This window comes from Branchiostoma belcheri, unplaced genomic scaffold (genome assembly GCF_001625305.1).
Source record: "Branchiostoma belcheri isolate BF01 breed outbred unplaced genomic scaffold, Haploidv18h27 scaffold2, whole genome shotgun sequence".
Lineage (NCBI taxonomy): Eukaryota > Metazoa > Chordata > Leptocardii > Amphioxiformes > Branchiostomatidae > Branchiostoma > Branchiostoma belcheri.
Genome location: NW_017803490.1, coordinates 9,091,246 through 9,113,695, shown reverse-complemented (window position 1 = coordinate 9,113,695; position 22,450 = coordinate 9,091,246). Strand labels below are relative to the sequence as shown.

General features: G+C 42.7%; 4 protein-coding genes across 4 annotated transcripts in view; 2 read left to right on the top strand and 2 right to left on the bottom strand.

Moving 5' to 3' along the window:
• Positions 1–2,651: 2,651 nt before the first annotated feature.
• On the bottom strand, positions 2,652–5,155 carry LOC109468527 (ankyrin repeat domain-containing protein 50-like). Its single transcript, XM_019766770.1, has one exon. The coding sequence runs from the start codon at positions 5,146–5,148 to the stop codon at positions 2,851–2,853; it is 2,298 nt and encodes a 765-aa protein (XP_019622329.1). The 5' UTR covers positions 5,149–5,155; the 3' UTR covers positions 2,652–2,850.
• A 1,478-nt stretch (positions 5,156–6,633) lies between these two features.
• LOC109468526 lies at positions 6,634–15,180 on the bottom strand. Its single transcript, XM_019766768.1, is given in 16 exon segments — positions 6,634–6,876; positions 7,248–7,348; positions 7,859–7,972; positions 8,321–8,407; positions 8,700–8,877; positions 8,880–8,934; positions 9,233–9,404; positions 9,702–9,783; positions 10,481–11,180; positions 11,259–11,331; positions 11,861–12,215; positions 12,692–12,810; positions 13,169–13,352; positions 13,744–13,888; positions 14,256–14,596; positions 15,169–15,180. Coding segments are annotated over 16 exon segments (2,922 nt in total). The 3' UTR covers positions 6,634–6,672.
• Positions 15,181–15,555: 375 nt separating this feature from the next.
• LOC109468883 (transmembrane protein 267-like) lies at positions 15,556–17,602 on the top strand. The gene is made up of 3 exons (XM_019767261.1): positions 15,556–15,668; positions 16,328–16,526; positions 16,819–17,602. The coding sequence occupies exons 1-3, from the start codon at positions 15,556–15,558 to the stop codon at positions 17,152–17,154; spliced, it is 648 nt and encodes a 215-aa protein (XP_019622820.1). The 3' UTR covers positions 17,155–17,602.
• Positions 17,603–18,942: 1,340 nt separating this feature from the next.
• LOC109468893 (kremen protein 2-like) overlaps positions 18,943–22,450 on the top strand; it is a 4,773-nt gene continuing 1,265 nt past the window's right edge. The window contains exons 1-3 of the mRNA XM_019767273.1: positions 18,943–19,066; positions 19,702–19,836; positions 22,255–22,425. Of these exons, the coding sequence (XP_019622832.1) occupies positions 19,021–19,066; positions 19,702–19,836; positions 22,255–22,425 (352 nt within the window). The 5' untranslated portion in view covers positions 18,943–19,020. The remainder of the gene's footprint in view (positions 19,067–19,701; positions 19,837–22,254; positions 22,426–22,450) is intronic.

The following is a 22,450-nucleotide window of genomic DNA, read 5'->3' as shown; positions in this document are numbered from 1 at the left end:
CTACGAAAGAAGAGATTGAAATTTATTTATTTATGCATCTTTGAGTAACAACTTATTTTTGCAACTGTCATCAGATGAATTTAAGCCATAAACACAGGAAACTGTAGACATTTTTTAAAACATTCAATTTGTCAGTCGATCAGCCCTGAATTTTGCTTATTCAAATCTGTATAGTAGCAGCATCCCATGCAGACAATCTTGTTTTCTAACTGTAGCATGAAACGACAGAAGAACTAAATTTGATTTGTGTAAGATCTGTGACTCAGAGAGGTCAGTTCTACTGTAATTCTCTCGGCAATGAAAGGAGTGCGTGAATAATTCAGCACCGTGAGTCACTGGTGTGATACAGGTTCTAACCGGTTTGTCCAGCATGCGTGCTGGTCTATAGGCAGGCCTGTTACATTATTTATAACTAGGAGGAAATGTCAGCATAAATTTGCACTGAGAGATTAGGAGTTAGAATTTCGATCTTTTTTTTATATTCTGTGATCAGGCCACACCAATTTAATTTGTTGATTCTCAGATTTTTTCAGAAAAAATATGAAGCGACAGGGCGAAAAAAAATAAAAATAAAAACAGGTCTAGGCATCCTATTATAGGCTTAAATGCTACAAAATGAGCCATGAAGTCAACACAAAAGGCTGGGTTAAAATTTAAACATTGAATTTTTAACTTTTAATCAAACTACTGCAATGATAGATGGGAAAACTGTAACAACTAGGAAGAAAAGGACTTTCCTCAACTGTTGGGGGGCAAAACATGAGCATTTTTCAGTTGATTCAGGACCAGAATCAATTTTTTTTTTTTTGCAAATCAGAAAAAAACGAAGAGGCGAATCCGAGAACCAACAAATTAAATTGGTGTGGCCTCAAGATGTTACATTTGTTCATTTCTTGCCTTTTTTTTACATGTTACATTTAGTTATGTCCAAATATGGGAATGGCAGGACCACAAGCAGCAGTGTAAGTAAGATGACCATATATGGTAACGGTGTGATCATGTGACAGTCACATCGACAATCTCCATATATGGTCATGATCTCCATATATAGTCATGATCTCCATATATAGTCATGATCTAAATATATAGTCATGATCTCCATATATAGTCATGATCTCCATATATAGTCATGATCTCCATATATAGTCAAGATTTTGTCATCAGACATGGGCCATTACAAATCATATCACAAATTACGTAATATTCTGCTCTTTTTTTACATATTTAATTCACTACAACAGTTTCATCACATAAAAGGTAGAAACCATGACTGCAAAGCTCTGTTCCCACAGTAAGTTATAGATAATGATTACATAAATCTATGTTCGCATTATGTACACTAATACAGTGTATGAAACAATGTGTTGTATAGGTACAGTAGTTACATTGTATACGTTAGTGAGGCTGGAGACTCCACTAATGTTTAACGCACTTCTGTATATTCTAGAAACTTGGCAAACTGATGACTGTATAAACTACATGTATTGGTGTGGGTATGTATGTACATACTGCATACAGAGATATGGTAGGTAAATGTGAACGTGAAAGTTCACAGTTGTATAAGCTTGGTATTGTGATGTGGTAGGGGTAAGTGTTTGGATATGTGTAAGAAATAAAAGCTTTCAAACATTTCAGAGCTGTGTTTTGCTTTGTCTGATGAATATATGTACTGTACTATTCTCCTAAGTTATGTACCTTATAACATTTTATTTATCTTTCGACTGTGCCAATTTTATCTGTTACTTCTTTCATTTAACTTATTTATTTCATTATGGAAGAGCTGGATTCAATGCGGACCGTACCATGTGTGATAATTACATAGGGGTGCGAACCTGCTTGGTCATTTATTTAATTGAGTAATACCATAATTTTATTTGAAGAATACCCACGAGTGAGAAGAAAATTCTTACTATCTCACGGCCCTAAGAATAGGTGCTGTAAAAGGAATGCAATTGTTGGTTTCGCACCTCTTATAGACACTAACACAGTGCCGCGATTTTTTAGATATGGGTCTTTCCTTGGTGCTGAACTCACCATCAGTTCCATGTAATGCAGTAGTATCGTACTGCACGGATAAACGACTGGCTTTTTCTGTCAACTTCAATCTGTTGAAGGTTCTTACACGAGGGGGGAGGGGGTTGTTGCTAGGTTTCGTAACATTTGTTGTTTTGTCTAAGGCATCCAGTGCAGTTTTTAGGGCTTGGGAAACCAGATTTTTCAAAGTCATAATTTCCAGTCACTTATATACATACTAAGTTGAAACAACACTGTCCCAATGTAGTTAGGCTCTGATGAAAGATTATACAATAAAATTTCTGAACATACGATAAAATTTTAATTGAAAAAAAAAAAACAACGACAAAATGGGGCTACACCAATGCGCAAGTTACACACTTATTTCAACAGCTCCACCTGCCATTTAACTTAATTCTGAACAATACAAAATAGATAAATAAGAATAAACTTTACAGTGTTTGCTAAAACAACCCCTTCCCCCATTTATCAATATTGATGTTAATAATATATGTTTAATGTGATCAATGTCTGCTCTGCACTACAGCATGAAAACTTTCAACTCAAACGTCTGTAGTGGTACTCAAGCTTTTCATGATTTGCTATAAGGGTCTAAGCTCCTCTATACTGACACTAATCAAATCCATATATTCAGTTCAGTATTCAACTCATATATAGCTGCAGTAAATGGCTATGTACAGTGTGTGTTTGTAACGTACTTTGAACAAAATAAGAATACTATTTACGTCCTGTTGTTTGTCAAATTGTCATTTCAAACTCTAGTATAGTTACTGTACAATTCTCTGTTAATGTCAGGTTTTCAGTTGCCTTCATGTCTTAACTTTGGCCTTCCTCAATCACCTGTGCAACATCAATGTGTTTCCTTTCTATGGCAACTTGGTACGGAGTCTTGCCAGTTTCGTCTGGTTTGGAAATGTCTGCTCCTGCTTCGATAAGTGCTTTCACAACTTCCATGTTTCCACGGTGCGCTGCTGTCCACAATGGTGTCTGTTCATCCTTGTTTGCCTTGTTCAAGTCAGCCCCCGCTTGTATCAAGATGCTCACGACCTCTGCATGTCCATCCTCAGCTGCCCACCACAGCGGAGTCCTATTAGTATCGTCTGCCTTGTTCAATTCGGTCCCCGCTTGTACCAAGATGCTCACGACCTCTGCATGTCCATTCCCAGCTGCCACCCGCAGTGGAGTCCATCCCTCATCATTTGCCTTGTCTCCCAAGTCAGCCCCTGCTTGTGTCAAGATTCTCACGGCCTCTACATGTCCATTCCAAGCTGCCACCCACAGTGGAGTGTGTCCCCCATTGCATGCCTTGTTCAAGTCCGCCCCCGCTTGTATCAAGATGCTCACGACCTCTACATGTCCTTTCTCAGCTGCCACCCACAGTGGAGTCCTTTCCCAGTCATCTGCCTTGTCCAAGTCAGCTCCTGCTTGTGTCAAGATGCTCACTACCTCTACATGTCCCATCTCAGCTGCCGTGGAGAGTGGAGTAAATCCCTCATCATCTGCCTTGTTCAAGTCTGCCCCTGCTTGTGTCAAGATGCTCACGGCCTCTGCATGTCCTCTCTCAGCTGCCACCCACAGTGGAGTCATTCCCATTTCAGCAGCCTTGTTCAAGTCAGCTCCCGCTTGTGACAAGATGCTCACGATCTCAACATGTCCTTCCTTAGCTGCAAGGTACAGTGCAGTTCTCCCCTCATCATCTGCTTTGTCCAAGTCCGCCCCTGCTTCTGTCAGGATGCTCACAACCTCGGCATTACCACCCTCAGCCGCCAACTGTAGACAAGTCTGCCCCATACCACTGTCTGTGCTTGCCCCTGCTCCAGGGTCTGCCCCTTCTTGCAGTAGAAGTCTAACGATGCTAGAATGTCCGCCCTTCACTGCATCCCAGAGTGGTGTTTCTCCCTCGGAGTTCTCAGTGTTCACCTGTACACCTGCCTGCAGCAGGGTCTTCACCTTGTCTTCATCACCTGTCCAGGCTGTTATCCTTAACAGCGCATCTCTCCAGGCGTCTCTCAGTTCCTCGTAGGTTTGTGTAGATTCTTCAGAGTCTTCACCTGTTTCCTGCGTTTCTGACAACACAAAGACGTCCATAGCTTCCTCCACTATCTCTGACACTTCCTCTTCAAGCTGTTCCATTGACCGGACATCCCCCTGCAAAGGGCCACTGAACCCAATTTTCTCATACTCTGTCTGTAAGTCAGTGGTGAGTTGGCCACTGTCTAGGTACTCGTTCAGTGCTTTGATACATTCGTCAGTTTCTGGGAAGATTTGTACATAGATTGAAGACGGCCACATTTTGGCAATGTCAAGCCCTTTTCGTAAAACTTTGTGTTGTTTGAAAACTTTCATAATAGCGTCCCTACTCAAGTCTTTGTTAGCATTGTAGAATTGTGAAAGGTCTTCCATTGCCTTTCGTTCTAAGTGCTGAGCACCTGACACAAGTTCCTCCTTAACAGAGTCTTCAATCTTTATATAGCAGCACCTCATACGCATTTCTTTAGCAAGCTGTTGGCTTTGTACAGCATTTAGTGCAAACTCTAAACGTCTCACACCAAGTCTTGCACTTACAGTTGACGGACCTCTTGTTTTTCTTTGGCGAGATTTGACGTTCTTCTTTGCCTTCATGGTTGGTTTGGTACTTTTCTTGTTTTCCTTGTCTTGATCTCTTGCAGATTTGACTTCTTTGGCACTTTCTTTGTTTTCTTTGTCTTGACCTCTTGAGTGTGTCTTTGATTCCTTGGTGCTTTCCTTCTTTTCCTTGTCTTGTTCTCTTGGGGAAGTCTTGACTTCTTGCTCTTCCTCCAGCTGTAAAGAAGACACGCTCTTGAGGCAAAGTTGCTCTTCCACCCTGTCTACAAGGTCTTGTCTTCCTGTCCTCTTCAAAGCTGTCAGCAGTTTGTCTACTGTGGCCTCTTTTCCACTCACTCGCCTCCATTTTTCCAGCACAGTGTGATTTCGCCACATCAGATTTTCCTCTCTCATATTGCGGATTTCCTCTATGACGTTGTACTTCAGTCCTAGCTTTAAGGCAAGCCGTATCCAGTCCTTCCCCAGGTCCGACTGTACGATGTCAAAAACTGCTTCCAACTCTGGCAGTGTGTTACCTCCGGCCGCCATCTTGCTTCGGTGGGGTAGACTAAGTGAAATATATTCCCTGGTGACGCACTCGTCTGTTGAGTTGAAGTTGTTTGGCCAGAAAAATAACACTCTGCTGCTTTGTTACTGTATATAAATAAGCACCTCTCAATTACAAAAGACCCCCGTGTCCTTCAAAACAATATGGTTGACCCTAAACCTAACACACTAAAGCAACCGAGATAGATAGAGTTACATCTGTCAATACTGTTTTAGCTTAGCCTGGGTGCCAGACGCTGGCCTTCATAGGCGATTGATTTTTGTTTTTGTGGAAAGAAGCCCTAATGTCCGCTACAGTATCCACCGCCTAAGCCCAGGCTGCACTAAAACCCTTTGGACGCCAAGAGGTAGAGCCAGGGCGCCAAATCGGGGTCGGCGGGGCGTATGGCTTCCCTGACCGAAGGGTTTCTCTCATTCGCGGTAGGGGCTGGCACCCAGGCTATTTTAGCTTAGAAAGTTCACCTAATATATTGTTGGTCAGGCTTTTAGCTAGGATATTTTTGTTGTTGTAATTGGGTGTCCATTTTGTCCATGCCATTTGCAGCGAAGCCGGGCGGCAAGCGGCGCGGACACAAGCTTTCTAGGGGGGCTTTTTTTGAAATTTGCAATGCTCAAACCCTTCTTCCAGCAGTTTGAGTTGCAAATTTTGAGGAATACACGCTGCAGCCAAGTTTTTATTCCTTCGTCACAACATCTTAGTATTTATAGCAAGGCTGAAGGGAGGCATGTGTGCATGGCAGGGGTTGGGAGTGGAAAAAGTTGGGCGTCTTTAGGGTGTCCTACAAAAAAGTAGGGAGTAAAATTTTAGTTATTATTTTCAGTGCAGGGCGCCCAAAAGGTCTAGGAAACCTTTATATTAACTTATTATTGAGTAACCATCCAAGTCACAACCATGACAATTTGTACGGTTTACAAATTGTCAATGGAATAATTGAAAACACACGAAAATATTCACAATGTTTATTTGTATATTAATAATTGTATCTTTCTACATATTTGCTGTTGTTAAGTAATGTTAACCTTGCTTTAGAGTTACATGTTACAATATTTTCATAAGGACACTCTTTGTCACAGTTTAAGAATTGCAAAGTTTTCAATTCACTTTGTCAGCCACTTCTGACGCCTGGCAGAGTAACAAGCTGGGGAAAAAAAGTTTCCTGTTTCAGTCCTGAAAAAACTTAGGTTTGCATAGTAGGTAGGTATTATCTTGTTAGCCCTTTTTTACTCCTCTCTCTTTATATATATAGTGGTCTAACTTACAATACAATTTAATTTGCCAAGGTAAAACTTGCATGAGGAGACTTATATTTTTATGTCAGAAAACTGATTGTACAACATTTCATCACTTAGGTGTCAGATCATGGAGCTAGAAATGGTCGATCAGCTCAAAAAAATTATGTCCCTTGCAGGATCCACAAAAAAAGGCTAGGGTTGGCAGGTTTTTGAATGGTTGGTCAGAGAACAGGCCTACATGTAACAATTACATGTATAGCGTAACAATGTTAGCTACATGAAAAAGTGCATAGTTCCTGTCCACTTTGGTTGAATTTGCTCTCCGTAGTAGTCTCGGATTCGCAACGTTCCATGGCAAACCGCCACAATCTCTGCCAGATAATCGTCGTTGACACTGTCGGAATACTCCAGGTCAAGGTCGTGCAGACACGGGGCGTAGCTGGCCGAGCGATGGGGGATGTACAAGTCTTCAAATTCCTGGGGGGGAAGAGTAGGGGGTCAATATGACAATGAATGAATGACGACCTTTATTGCACATTTTTGCTACACTTGGCTAAGTACAGGTCACAACAAAACAAGATGAACAGATGCAAAACAAAACTAACCATTGTAATACAAATTCAATTTCTCGCTTTTCAGTTATTGTAGAAATCAAGGAACAGAACATAATATATACAACAACGTCTGAAATCTTAGCAGCACTTTTTTTTCTTCATTAATTTTCAGATTGCGCCTCCCTTTGGTGATGGCGTCGCACCTATGGCGCTCCCACCCCCGTATCCCATCATGAACCTTTTGCTGAGGGAAAAATATGTTGAGCTGGCTAGAGCTCTGTAGTGAGTTCTGACCTCATCGCTGGACCAGGTCTCCTCTCCCTCCTCCTCGAACACTCGCCTCTCCTTTTCCTTCAGCTTCAGCAGAGACTGACACCGGCGCCACCTGGCAAGGTCTGAGGGAAGTGCAGCAGTTACACACTACAGTCACACAATGCTTCAAAACACAGAAAAAGTTAAAGTTCCCTCTCGCATTAAGTGACGCATAAGGTGGTACATGGTGCCCATCTCCATTTTCAATAGCCCTGGGCCACACAGCAGTGCAATCACTACATCAGGGGGCTAGTTTTCTGGTAGTGGTGTGTGTTTAACTCCCAACTCCCATACACACTGTCAGGCCACTACAGCAGGGGGCTAGTCCACTGGCAGTGGTGTGTGTTTAACTCCCAACTCCCATACACACAGGCCACTACAGCAGGGGGCTAGTCCACTGGTAGTGGTGTGTGTTTAGCTCCCAACTCCCATACACACAAGCCACTACAGCAGGGGACTAGTCCACTGGCAGTGGTGTGTGTTTAACTCCCATACTCTTTCCCAAATATATGCCGAGTGCTTAGTACAAAAAAGAAACTGTTTTTCAAATCCCGAAAATTGACAGCAGCCAAATGCAAAGAAGTGCACAACACCTGAAATTATGGGTAGGAAGGGTTTGGATGTGATCCTCTTCAGCCCGGCCAGTCTCGCATCCCGTAACCGGGGGCAACAGACAAGGACGCGGCAGATGGACACATCCGTCAGGCCTGGTCAGGTTCAGGTGGAAAAACAAGAGAAACATAAAACTCTAGAAGGTGATAAGATATGTGAAGCAAATGCATAATGTTTACCTGCGCATGGTCTATGCCCTAAAAAACCACTACCCATACCTTATAAATAATTATCTTTTTTGTAAAATAACCTACTAATATAATTTGTTGGCTATACAGAATCATGTAACTGAATTATACCAGTATGCCTGATCTACATGTGTAGTGACTGTAACTTCTGGACTATATTTTTGCCTTAAACTTAAAATATCCATGAACCAGAGAAATACACCTAGATTGGTGAGGCTTAACATAAAGTTTATTTCTCTATATAGAGGCACTGACCGAGGTTCCAGCTGACGTCCAGTTCCTCCAGGAGCCCCAAACTCTCCACCATACTGACCAGGACCCCGTCTGACATGCCTTCTACACCTGCAGGAAGGGAATTAAATAATATTTAGTGATACAAGACTATTTCCTGAGAGGGATGAAGGCGGCTACATACATCAGGGCCCACCACCCTTCACTCAACTGCGACGGGGGCTAACATCGTCTACCAGATACCCGTGACCCAGTGTTGACGTCACTTCAAAGAAGCCACGTGACAAGCTTCACTGGGTCAGTCTACTGAGGAAAACCAGACTGGTTGAAAATTGGAAAAGAGAACTTTTTGTGTTGGATCTAAAGTTTTTAACTCTAAAAATAATTATAAAGAAATACTGACCAGACATCATGAGAGATCTGAGGTGCCTGCAGTTCTCCCCCAGCCTGACCAGTGTGTGCGCTGTAGACAGGCACTGTCGCAGGGACAGCTGCTGCAGGTTCACGCAGGCACCTACTACACCGGACAGCCCCGAGTCTGTGATCTCCTCACACCATGACAGGTCAAGACAAGTCAGCTGGAAGACAAACAAATAAACAAACAATTATGCAACTCAAATTTGGACACAGTGAATTTTGTACTTTTTGAGTACTGCCTATTGAATCATATCAATTTCAAAGCTTTAAAGCTACATGTATATTAGTTTGTATTTGTGTACAAAAATATAAATGGATAAAATGAATGAATGAATGCTGTATACGTTATTAGATAAATGAATGAATGGATGGATGGATGTATGAACAAATGAAAAAGATGGAGAAATAAACGTGGATAAATGCCTGTAAATGAATGAGTGAAGGAAGGAAGGATGGGATTGAGGAAGGATGGAAGGAAGGATGGAAGGAATTGAGGAAGGAAGGAAGGATGGAAGGAATTGAGGAAGGAAGGAAGGAAGGAACCCGGCCGAACTCACCCCCTCCCCCAGGACACCTGAGATTTTGTCCAGTGCCCTGTCTGTGATGTTGCACTCTGCTAGACTCAGGGTCTGGAGTTGGCGATTGTTCACAACCAGCGGGACCAAGCCTGCGTCTCCGATAAAACTCATCCCTGGGGGTTGGAGAAAAAAAAAGAGATCTTGAACCAGTTTAGCTACTCTTCCACTGGTTGTGATAGAGAAGACAGACGCTGTGTACAGTATTTACGGGTTTGTTGTACCGGGGAAATTCCACTAGCTCTTTTTGACGAGCACAATTAATAGAGGACCACGGCTTAACGTCCCGTCCTAAAGACTACAACCCTAAACAGTAGCGTGCATGTCGGGTGAGCGACAACAGCCGGGATTCGAACTCCCAACCTCTTGGTCCAGAGGCAGGTTCCATATCCCGTGATATGATGATGACTTACCTTTGACATCCAAATACTCGAGTTTGTTGCAGTTTTGTGCCAGACAAGCCAGACTGAAAGGAGAGGTCCTGTCACAGTCAATCTGCAAGGGAATGAATGAATGAATGAATGAATTGGTAAAACACATGGTTGTGTAACAAGAGTGTCTTACCAACCTGATAACAGTATTCATGATTGTACATTTACAAATATATATGATCCTTCTTCAATTATACAGAAATGCGGCATTGTCTTGTTTAGCCCAAATGTTAATCTTCAAGCAGATCCTAGGGTGCCAAAGTATCAAATTGGCTAGGCAGTATCCATCGAGGGTCCCTTGGGTGGCATACTGGACCTTCTCTGACCAATGGATGCTGCCTGGGCAATTTGATACTGTCTTTTGCCACCCTAGGATCTGCTTGGAGATTACCCAAATGTGTGAAATTGGCTCTTTCACATGTATGGTAAAACTGTGATAATAATCACAGGACAGAGGCAAATGGCCAGCTACCATCAAGCCCCAGCATCAGAGTGCAAGCATGTTTAACCCTTTGTTTACTTGGAACAACACACGATAAACTGAAATGGATAGAGATAGATAGATAGGAGAGAGGGAGAGAGAGAGGGTGAGAGAGAGGGTGAGAGAGAGAGAGAGAGAGAGAGAGAGAGAGAGAGAGGCAAAGAGCTTTTCGTAGTAGTAGGAGTAGTTTTGTTGCATGTATGTTTGAGATGCATGTATGTACTAGAAGCTGAAAAAAAAAACATTGTCATTCTGTTCTATCCTCATATGAAGGGCTCACCATGGAGAGGTATCTCAGGTCCTTTGCATGTTGACCAATGAACTCCACCGTCTCATCCCTGATGTCCTTCCATGTGAGGGACAACTTACGGAGGTTCCTATTGGCCGAGACAAATGCCTTGATGCAGGCATTTCCAATATCGTCACTACCAGTGTTCATAGTCATTCCACTCATACTAATTCCACTCATGTCTAAAGAAGTGATATTAGGCTGGAAACGCTGTAGTTGGAATGTCTTCTCCTTTCTTGGCTTTGTCTTCAGTTTCTGAGGTCTTTCTGAAGGCCTGGTTTCTTTATACAATTCTTCTTCACCCCAAGCATTCTTGGGTTGATGCGAACTGGTAAAACTTGAACAGCTGCCATCTGAAGAGTTCAATAGTGGAGTGTCTGAGTCTGACAGTGAACTTGGAACTTCACGGTTCCTCACAGCCACACTGTCTTCTTTGTACAATCCTTCTTCACCCCATGCATTCTTGGGTTGATGTGAAGTAGTTGTTAGACAACAGCTGCCATCTGAAGAACTCTGAGTGTCTGTTACTGACAGTGAACTTGAAATTTTAGGGCTCTGCACAGCCAAACTTTCCTCTACTGTTGCTTTCTCCGGTACTATTAACTCAACATCATCCAATGACAGACTGTCTAGTATGGTGTCAGAAGACATGGTTTCTTTTGCTTCTGATTGGTCAGTAGAATTACATGTATGGGCCCAAGGCACTGATTGGCTATTGCTGGTTTGAATGTCAGGTCTTGGCTCTGATTGGTCAGTAGAATCATGGGCACCAGGCACTGATTGGCTGTTGCTGGCTTGAATCTCAGGTCTTGGCTCTGATTGGTCAGATGAACTTGAATTCTCTTCACCCATTGGTGAATGCAATGTCTCACTTTCATCCTTTGATTGTCTTTCTGCAACTGACAGACTTAAAGGCATTCTGTGTTCTTGGGTCAAAGGTCGGCTGCGTATTGCAACATTTTGAAGGCTTCGTTGGCTGTTGGCAATGACCTCTTCTACAAAGATGTCAAGGTCATCAAATTCATTGAAGGTCGGCTCCTTGAGGCAAAAACTAACTCTTGAGCCTAGAATTCTTTTGGTCAGAGTTTGAACGGACACCAGAATTCACACCACAATGTCCTCCGTCTGATAAGACACCATTGGGTCGACATATACTACTTCTGTCATTGCCATTATCATTGCTATTGTCATTGTTGCTACAAGCAGCATTTTCAGAATTCTCTTCTTCCTTATTCACTAGGTTTGCAACGTGTCCTGCCACACTGCTTGAGACTGGAATACATGGAGGAGAATTCTTGGGTGACATATCTAGGTCATTTCCATGGTCCAGTCCTCCATCAAAACACATTGCTGTTGCTCCTTCTATACTACTTTTGCCCTCACAACTATCAAGTGGAGTCATGGAGTTATTTGATTCCATCTCCGTCACATGTTTTAAGGCATCCTCTCCTCCTTCTGAAACTTGTCCAAAAGCTCTTTCTCTACTACTTTCTCCCTCCCTCTCTTCGTTAACAAGCCCTATGGTGATTGGCTGTTGGTTTCCATGGTGAAGTTCTCCCGCCAGGATTTTGTGGATGAGGTCGGGCGAGAGCAGCCGGTTGTCCTGCATGGGTGGACACGCCCCCTGGTTGCCCCCGGTTACCTGGTTGTTGTCAACGGCAACAGCCAGCTGGACAGCGGTGGAGAGGCTGTACCCACACAGGAACCACAATGCACTGCAATCCACCTACAAACAAACAATCATGAAAGTTCATCTGTGTTCAACTTGGTAGTTACGTGTTTAAAGTTAAAATGGTTACAAGATCATGTTGTGAAGTGATTGGTCATTAATTTGAAAATTTGATCTCTGTATAATTGTGTGTTGAAATAAAGTTCCACATTTTACTATAAGTTCAAATTTTGAAAGAAATCCTTTATGAACCTTTACAAGCACGTCGGCAGAACATACTGCACCTGCACCAAGCCCATAATGTATTGTGCATACATGTAGCATTTCGGCAGAATGTCTCATATAAGGTTGTATTGGTATATATACTAAGTACAGTTGTACTGTGCAAGCACGTCTAACCCTCGGAAGACACCGTCTGTAGTTCCCAAATGTCATGACAGAAAAGATGACCAAAAATCCAACGAAAACCGTGAAAATGGGGGTTTGCGCAGGTTCAGTACGTTCTGCCGACGTGCTACCTTTACATTACTTACTCCAGTGAATCCCATGTTGAGGGCCTGCAGGGTTGGCCCACACAGCTCGGTTAGGTGCCTGATGCTTTTTGTCGTCAGATATACACAGCCGGATATGTCCACACTGACCAGTTTGCAACCTGGAGTAATGTATTGTTATTGTTATCTCAAATGCTTTGAGATGTATTTATGTGTACCGAAGGAAAACATATTGTTTCTGCTCTGCTTCCTCTTCTTCTTCACCAAACAAATAAGGTCAATAACCTGTACCAGATGTCTGTCACCATGGTAACTAGCATTGGGTTACCTCATGTTGCAATTTTATAGTAGGAGGGATTTAGACTCCTGTCACTATATATATATGAATGTGTTGAGTAAGAATTAACAGAGCAGACCATATGCGAAGGTAAACATTATGCATTTGCTTTGCAAACGTTACCTTTTTTCTAGTTATTGATGAATTAAGTACCATGGTATGGAATTCTGAAAAATACGTACCTGGATGAGATTTCTTGATGTTCCTTTGAGAACAGACTGATGTTCCAGATGTGAGGACTGGTCCATCCTCCTCCTTCTCCTCCTCCTGTTCCTCCATCTCCGGCAGGTGGAAACAGTCATCAGTCAGGTTGTTGCAGTAGGACAGGTCCAGGTGGGATAGGTAAGGCCACAGTCGTAACGCTTCCTGGTTACAAGCAGTGAAAAAATTATTTAAAGGTTATGTTAAGACAACAACCTCATACTAGCTCAGGAAAGAACAAACTCATTCTTTCCTAAAACTATTGCAGAGTGGAACTTGCTGTCACCAAGTACAGTAGGGGCATTGTCACTGGATACGTTGTGTTTCATGCTTTCCGACCGACCCTAGCCCTTTTTTTGGGTGGACCCCAGCAAGGGACATAAATTTTTTGAGCTGATTGACCTTTTTGTAAAAAAAAAAAAGATTATCTCTACCTACTGACCTTAATTTTTTCAGGAATGAAACAGCAAACACAACATTTTTTCCTACACCTTACTGACTGCTTTAGGGTTTACCTGAATTCTGATTTAAAACAAAAATTAACCTCACTACTTACCCAAACAACCCAATCATCGACCTCAGATGAGGCCAGGTTGAGGAAGGTCAGATGAGGACACGCCTGGGGAATACTGCAGAGGTCAAAGGTCATGTGACAGTCAGGGCCAAGGTCAGCAAGGGTCAGCGACCTCAGGTTGTGGCATCTGGAAAAAAGTGGGAGAAAAGTGAATTATCTGGAACCAGCTAAGATTAAATAAACTACCAGTAGCTAAAAAGGTAACATTTGCAAAGCAAATGCAATAATGTTTACCATCGCATATGGTCTGCTCTGTTAATTCTTACTCAAACACATTCATATACATGTATATGGTGACAGGAGTCTAAATCCCTCCTGCTATAAAATTGCAACATGATATAACCCAACACTAGTTATCATGGTAACAGACTGCCTAGTTCTGGTCATTGACCTTTTTGGTTTGGAGAAGAAAAGGAAACATATATAGCAAAAACAATATATTTTCCTTCGGTAAACATAACATTTATGAACATAAATACATGTAGTAATATTACCTTCTTAGAACCCTCGACAATCCTTCCCACGATACATTGCAGCACCTGGACAGGTCCAAGTTTTTCGTGTGGGGGGGGACCAGTAACCATAGCAACTCGTCCGTCACCATCAACGGAAACTCCGACACGATTTTGTCGCGGATGGAAGAACAGAGGACGTCGTAGGCACCGCTGGCGAGCTGGGCACGGATCGAACCACACTGATACGGGGAGGTTTGCCCGAGGTGCAGTACGGTTTGTAACACGACATTTTGCGACTGGAACTGTAGAGTTGTCACGCGGCTTCGGTCTGTCTCTACGCCGTGCTTTTGGTGGCATAATGGCACGAACGAAAACAGGTTCTGGGGTGGGAATTCAAGAAAAGAAAAACGCAAGGTATGCAAGGTCTACAAACAACAAAAAAATATACATCACACTTTCAGCATCACACAACCACAAGGCACCAAGTGTTAATATCTAGAGAGACAAGTTGACTCTGAACTGAACCAAGACTTGGAAACCAGCACCAAGACACCACGTCTGGCAAGATATTACTAATCTTAAGTAGACATTAAACAAGGAAAACAACAACAACAACTACTACATTAGTTGAAAAGTATTCAAAATAATACAAGCCATTTCTATCTTAAGTGGTGGCGTAAAGGCATAAAACAAGTTCTGGAGTTGGAAGTCAAGAAAACAAGTCAAAGCACCATGCATTTCTTTATGATGAAAGTTTCTTGCGCGTAGTATGACGTCGGCCCCTTAAAATTGTAAAGATTTGAGGGAAAAACAACGTATCCACTTGTCGACAGTTGCTGATAGTTAGAAGTACCTAGTATTGGAAGAAGAAAACAGCGATAACAGAGGCGACAGAGCAATAGAACTCGTCACAGACACACAAACACACAGACAAACACACAAACAAACCAACCTGTTCCGCCATCTTCTTGGAATCTCTGTCAGCTGACACCAGGCTAGTCGACTACACATTTAGGGAGAATACAATTACTTTTTATTTAGCCTCTCAAAGGAACAAAAAAGATAAAATCATCTAATTCTAGTAACATAACTTATTTTTTTTCTATTAATAGATGTATATCATAATATTAATGCAATTTTGAGTCAGTATACTCATAGATTCGCTTCAATAGTCTTTTGTAATTTCTTACCTCCCTTATAGATAGTGTGCTACTCCAATATGGCGGCGTTTGGCAAAAAAACGATGTTTTTATCGAAAGCATCGCAGTTTTTCCCGTTTTCTGTCCATATGTGATGAAGAGACTCGACCAAAATCCGTAACCAGGTGACGTACATCATAATGAGCACGTTACAGAGTTTTCTGGCCGGATTTTCCAAACTGTTTTCCGTAAAATCAACGATTTCGAGCGTTCTGTTGGGAGGGTTCTGTATAGCAGCCGACAGGGTTCTGAGGTGAGGAACAGAAAATCCTGTGTGTTCTAAAGTGTCGGATGTACTCGGCTATGAGGTTGTACTTATACTGCAATGTTAAGTTAAGTTATGTTAAAGTCCTTGCCGCATCAAATGGTGCATAAGGCGGCGCCCATCTCCGGTTCAGTAGCCCTTGGGCCACACAGTTGTACATGTACAATCACTAGGTCCACTGTTCATTGTGCTTGTCAAAAGAGAGCTAGGGGAATTTCCCCGGTACAATGAACCTGTAAATACTGTGTATAGTATCTGTCTTCTCTGTCACGACCAGTGGAAGATTAGCTCTTCAATGAGCTTAAACTGGATACGGATCACTTTTCCCTTACTTTCCCCCAGGTGGAAACCAGTCTCTGTGCGATTATAGACAACTCTGCCCACGGGCTGGTGGGGCTGTGGTCCTGGGGCATCGTGAGTAGCTGTAAAAAGTTATGCCACCTGTATAGATGTAACAGTGGGGTTCAATCGCTGCTAACTGATCCATTCTAACAGGTCCGGACCTTTTGGAGTAGCTGTTAGCCCACTGGTGTTGTAAGCTTGCTGCCCAGGTTTGGTGTGGGTTCAATTAATTTCTGGGTTCGCCAAGTTTTCTTGTTTATACTCGCTCCTAGTTGTTTCACAAATAGATCATATTCTCTGCCCAGGTTGAAGCCAGTTTCCGATCATGCCCTTCTACGAGTGATTACGGACAACTCTGCCCACGGGCTGGTCGGGCTGTGGTCGTGGGGCATCGTGAGCGGCCTCCGTACCAGACACGACGTGTTACACACACTGCTCTGCGGACTGCTGGCCAGTCTGGTGGACACTGATCACTTCATTGCCGCACGGTCTTTTAGACTCAAGGTTTGTGTGGAAATCTGTAGATTTTTGACAAAGAAATGTACTACTAGTTTGCTGCAAGTTCATTGAAAATGAAAATCTATGTATTTCTTGTATATAGTTTATATATCTCTTCAGAGTTAATCTTATAATTCATTTATTTGCATTAGACACAAAGCCCACAAATGCTGATACTAGTATACAGAAAAAATGATCTTCTTTTCTCATCTTTCTATGTTACTTAGTTACAATTAGCCTTTGGGCAAGAATTTGCACTTAATTAAAACTTTACACAAAATCTATGTTTCTTTTTCAGGATGCGCTTTCTTTACCGGAAAGGCCACCGTTTCACGCAACAAGCCTTCTCCTATCTACCGTATTCACCATGTGGATCCTCCTGAAGATGATGGACTGGAAAGCTCTCCATATACTACCTTGGGTCTGCACGGTTGCCTGGCTGTCTCACCATATTAGGGATGGCACAAGGCGTGGCCTGTGGTTTCCACCAATCGGAAGCTCCCCTCCTATTCCATATTGGTTGTACATAGGACTGATTGTATTACTGCCCAATGTTGTTATATTGTGTCTTCACTATAGTACAGTTTTTGACCAGACGAGAATTGTAAATGCCCCATTGATATCAAATGTATAAATTAGCCCAAGTCTATGTGACTTGTGAGAGAACTTTTTTGTGCTGGATCTAAACTTTTAACTCTAAACATGTAACTACCAACACAGATGAACTTTCATGATGTATAATTGTCATGCAATAAAGTTCTTCCATATAAACGTATAAATGTTGTTATAGTGTACGGTATTACACTACTGTAATTAACTTTATTCACTTTATGTTCACGGTAGCAAAAGTTCACGGTCTGAGAAAAATGGACATGTTCACAAAACTATATATATTCACAGTGGCAACAGGTGCAGGAAAAAGAATTATGATAACACTCATTGTTTTAGTAATTTGGATGCCAAGTTTTATTCTATACCTGTAATTTGTATGTTGTACTATATATATGTTTAATAGTTGTCATACATTGTGCCATGTACAATTGTTGTGCAATAAAGTTCTTCAATACAAACGTATTAAATGCTAACTTTGTAAAAAGAATTGAAGAAATGGAATATATTTTGTGTCCTTTCTTGCAAACTTAAGGGTAAAACTAGCACATCTCTTTAGCTGTGGTTTGTCAAATGTCTGAATGGTCTTTGATGTCATCTAATTATCTTCGTTATCGTTAATTCCTATAATAAGATTTTGATTACTTTAATAATGGACGTCTGCTGGGATTTGCAGCTATTTGAAAATCCCACACCAACATTTCAGGTTGTGTGCATACATGTAGTCCAGTGATTAGCGACCCTGCCTCTGGACCAAGAGGTTGGGAGTTCGAATCCCGGCTGTTGTCACTCACGGTCAGAGTGACTGGTTGAAAGCTCTAGGTCAGAGAACTTCTTGGTGTTGGATCAAAAGTTTTAACTTCAAACACGAATCTACATATCGTACTAATAGCAAGCTTGCTGACGGTACCTGTCTTGTCTCAGGCCAAATGATCAGTCATTAAAGCCAATTGCAAGCTATTCAGAAATGCTGTCTAATCACGTTTCATTAAACGATTTAATCGTTGCGTTGAATATATGGCTCTGTTCAATATCTCGACAATAGAAAGGCGCCGTTACCCAAATGCATGCCAAAAACTGGGAGTTTTGGGGGTCTTCAGGGTCTTTGGGAGCTTTTATGTGCTATTTTCTGATTGCATATAGACAACATAGCCGGCCTGGTTGAATTACCCCCGTTTTAATAGAAGTGGGCTAATCAGCCGAAGACCATCAAACCCTATAAGTCTGCTACGGAGGCTAACCCAAATGCAGGATAGTCAGAAATGTGCAAGAAGACCATTCAGGGGACTGATCAAACCTTGTCTATGTGGACAGGTGGTCACTATAGACAGGATTCTTAATGTTTGTGTCAATGGGGAAAAGTATCTAAGGGACCCCCAAAAAGTGGTAACACTGGCCAGGAGTGTTATGTAGAGGCGGTCCACTTGTAGTTTTGACTGTATACTTATAGGGGACTACATGTATACATGCCTCTTTTCTGTAAAGGTTAGACAAGGAGTATCTTGCTTCTTTAACACTTAGAGCTTTTTTCGTAATTCGTAAAAGGTAATAACATTGTCTTACTGAATGTAGAGTATACTACATAGGAGGTTCTCCTTCATTTAGCGCAAAGAATTGTTGGGAACCCCCCATGCAGACCCCCAATTGTACTCTGCACCTGTAAGATATCAGCGGGAAAATTACACAGCGTGTCACCAGGTAACCAAAACGTAATGATGCCATTTATGTAAATTATACATCATTAGTGTTTGAAACGTGCCCCGGGCCATACCCAACAGTATAAGTAGGCCTTACAACCCGGCATGACTTAGATCAGTGTGACTCAAGAAAGAAGTCAAGACATTGTTTCAAGACATTGTTTCAAGACTTCGTTTTAAGACATTTTTTCAAGATGGCCCGTATCCTGGCTGCTTCTGCCGTTTTGTTCTTCCTGCTCGGTATGTATTTATAACGTTATTACATGTCGTATGAACTTTATGAATATAGTCAAACGTATCTTTGTATCATATTCCGTATAAATTCGAGGGGATTCATTCCTCAGCTAACCAACATCTCGCACACACAGTCGTCCCTCAGTAAGACATCTGGAGCCGCATAGTTCCCGTTTAGAACTTTTAATCTGCCTGTCACACGACCGGTTTCGCCTGTGTGGCTTCTTCAAGTGTACAGAGGCTAAATGGCACAAGTGGCATGAAGTTCTCACTTAAATACCTTTCCAGTGCATAATATCTTCATAATTTTGGTATCATATTCCGTCCAGTGGTACCGCAAGTATACTATAAGCGTGTCCGTAATCGCCTGATCTTGAGAATGCTTTCTGGTAAATAATGGTATTAAGATATTTTGGTGACCGTTTGACCGTATTAAATACAAAGTGTTGCGTTATTGTACAACAGTAAAGTATGGTCAGGCTAGCGGACAGATCTAGAAGCTCAAGGGGTTCGAGTTCGATTCCTGCATTTCTAGCCAGACCTCGTGTCCGTTTGAAAGGCACGTTACACGACTTTCCTCATTCCGAAAATAAAAATGCGGCGGTTAAGTTTTCTCATATCTGTCATGTCTTTCCCCCCAGGCGTGGCCTCTGCCCAGTCCCTGAAAGGCTGTTACGTCGGTGACGGAGACTCCGCCGCTGCGGACGCTTCTTCTGACGATATGATCAACTCTGACTGCGCTGAGTTCTGCGCCAAGGAGGGAAAACCTTACTCAGGTACGTACATTTGTACTAGCCTCTACCAGGCTTGGGGAGGCGGCTGGGTGCGGCGAAATGTTCTCTCAACGAACAAACTCCCTTGGCATGCTTATCTCTCTATTTGGCCAATTTCTACTCTTTCCAGCCGCCTCCCGAAGCCTGGTAGAGGCTACATTTTTTTTGTACGCGCAACGGTGAGAGCGTTGGACTCGGAAGCAATAGGTCCAGGGTTCAATACTCACCATTCCCCGACGTTGTTTCTCTGAGAAAGGCACTTTAAACGAGTTTAAAGGGTGGAAAGAGCGACAAATTGTGCTCCTTTTGTGGACCAAAATCCCCCGGCATGTTATCTCTCTATTTGGCCGATTTCTACTCTGTCCTAGCCTCTGCTAGGCTTCGGGAGGCGGCTGAATATAGTAGAAATCGACCAAAATAGAGAGATAGCATGCCGGTTGAGTTGGTCAGCTGGAGAGAACAGTTTGCCGCTCGCGTTGGGCCGATTTCTACTCTTTCCAGCCGCGTCCCGAAGCCTGGTAGAGGCTACGGTAGAGGTAAGAAAAATTGATCGGCCAACGAGTCTAATAATTTCAGCTGGTCACCTGTTCTTTATCATATGTAACGCACCCCTTTGATGTCCTGTGATAGTAGTTATTATTATAATAAGTCCCTATGATATAATTGGTTTTGTACCACTTGTATTATGCTGATCTGGCAAGTGTCCACCTGGCTGCTTTGTGTTGAAAACAGAGGTAGTAATTAGCTAATTACCGCGACAAATTATTCGATAGGAGATAGGACAGAACTCTAATCTCCAACCAGGGGAATAATGAAAAAAAATTGGTCGGTTATTAGAATAATCGCCCACATTTTGGACCGTACCATAATGATTGTACAGGGGGCAGGACACTGACAGTAGTGTAAAGACCTCGTCCGCTACGCCCACTCGGTGGTTTATTCAGTGGTTATCGCCTTGGCCAGGGATTATCTCACCATATACATCTCGGGGCGGGGCATTAACCCTTTACAATAAGTCCCTAACTGGTTTGATACCACATGCATTATGCTGGTCTGGCTAGCGTCCGCTGGCTGTTTTGCGTTGAAACCAGAGGTAGTAATTTTGTTAATTACCGCGACAAATTATTCGATAGGAGATAGGACAGAACTCTAATCTCCAACCAGGTGAATAATGAAAAAAAGTGGTCGGTTATTAGAATAAATACGTTTTGGACCTTACCATTATACATGGGATAGGACATTGACAATACTGTTAAGACCTCGTTTGCTGCGCTCACTCGGTGGTTTATTCCGTAGTCATCGCACCTGACTAGGGATTATCTCACCATTTACCGCTCGGGGCGGGGCATTAAGTCCCTAACTGGTTTGATACCACATGCATTATGCTGACCTGGCTAGTATCCACCTGACTACTTTGTGTTGAAACCAGAGGTAGTAATTTTGTTAATTGCCCCGACAAATTATTCGATAGGAGATAGGACAGAACTCTAATATCCAACCAGGTGAATAATGAAAAAAAAGTGGTCGGTTATTAGAATAATCGCCCACTTTTTGGACCGTACCATAATGATTATACCGGGGACAGGACACTGACAGTAGTGTGAAGACCTCGTTCGCTACGCCCACTCGGTGGTTTATTCGATGGATATCGCACCTGACCAGGGATTATATCACCATTATACATCTCGGGGCGGGGCATTAACCCTTTACAATAAGTCCCAATTGGCTTTATACCACATGTATTATGCTGATCTGGCAAGTGTCCACCGGCTTCTTTGTGTTGAGAACAGAGCTAGTAATTAGCTAATTACTCCAACAAATTGTTCGATACGAGATAAGACAGAACTCAGATGCACAGGGCAGGTCTGTTTTGTGGGCCTTCTGAAGGTTCGACTTTTTTTATCATGTATGTAACCCTGTATGTACCATGTAGTGTGGGGTCGTGTGGCGTAACGACAGAGCGTTCGGCTTGGAATCAAGAGGTCCCGAGTTCGAACCCTGCCATGTCACCGATCTTGTGACCTTCATCATCATTATCCGTCGTCCCTTGGGAATTCCAAAGGCACTTTACACGACTATCCTAGATGGAGGCCTAGCGAACCCCACAAAAAGGCAGCAGAATCTTCAGCTAGTTGAAGGCGGCTGCCTCCAAATGAAAGAAGAAGGAGAGAACCCTGATGTTTTCAGGACTTTAGGTGCCATTGTAGACTAGACCAAGAGCCTGTTGAACTACTTACACATTCCATTTAAACCAGGCACCGGAGGTGAGGAGGGTCGGTACTGCGCGCGCCATAGCATCATATTAGTGATTAGTGAAATAAGTGGTCGGTTATTAGAATAATCGACCACTTTTTGGACCGTACCATTCATTCTATAGGTGGACAGGTTGTCGTGTAATTTAAAAGATTTTCTTTAAACCAGGCACCGGCGGTGAGGGTGGTCGCTACTGTGCCTGTCTGACCGAGGAGGACATGGGTATGCTGGCCCCCACGAAATCGGACGCCGCAAACTGCGACACGCCGTGTCCTGGGAAACTGGAAGAGATGTGCGGCGGCGGCGATAACTACGTCACTATCTGGAGCACCGGGAGTGGTAAGAGAGAGAGAGGGAGGAGGTG

Bases quoted from the DNA above. Each gene is read 5' to 3' on its own strand.
- LOC109468883 (XM_019767261.1), top strand. From the start codon at position 15,556: ATGAGCACGTTACAGAGTTTTCTGGCCGGATTTTCCAAACTGTTTTCC. The intron at 15,669-16,327 runs GTGAGGAACAGA...TTCTCTGCCCAG, and splicing joins GCAGCCGACAGGGTTCTGAG to GTTGAAGCCAGTTTCCGATC. The intron at 16,527-16,818 runs GTTTGTGTGGAA...TTTCTTTTTCAG, and splicing joins CACGGTCTTTTAGACTCAAG to GATGCGCTTTCTTTACCGGA.
- LOC109468527 (XM_019766770.1), bottom strand. From the start codon at position 5,148: ATGGCGGCCGGAGGTAACACACTGCCAGAGTTGGAAGCAGTTTTTGAC.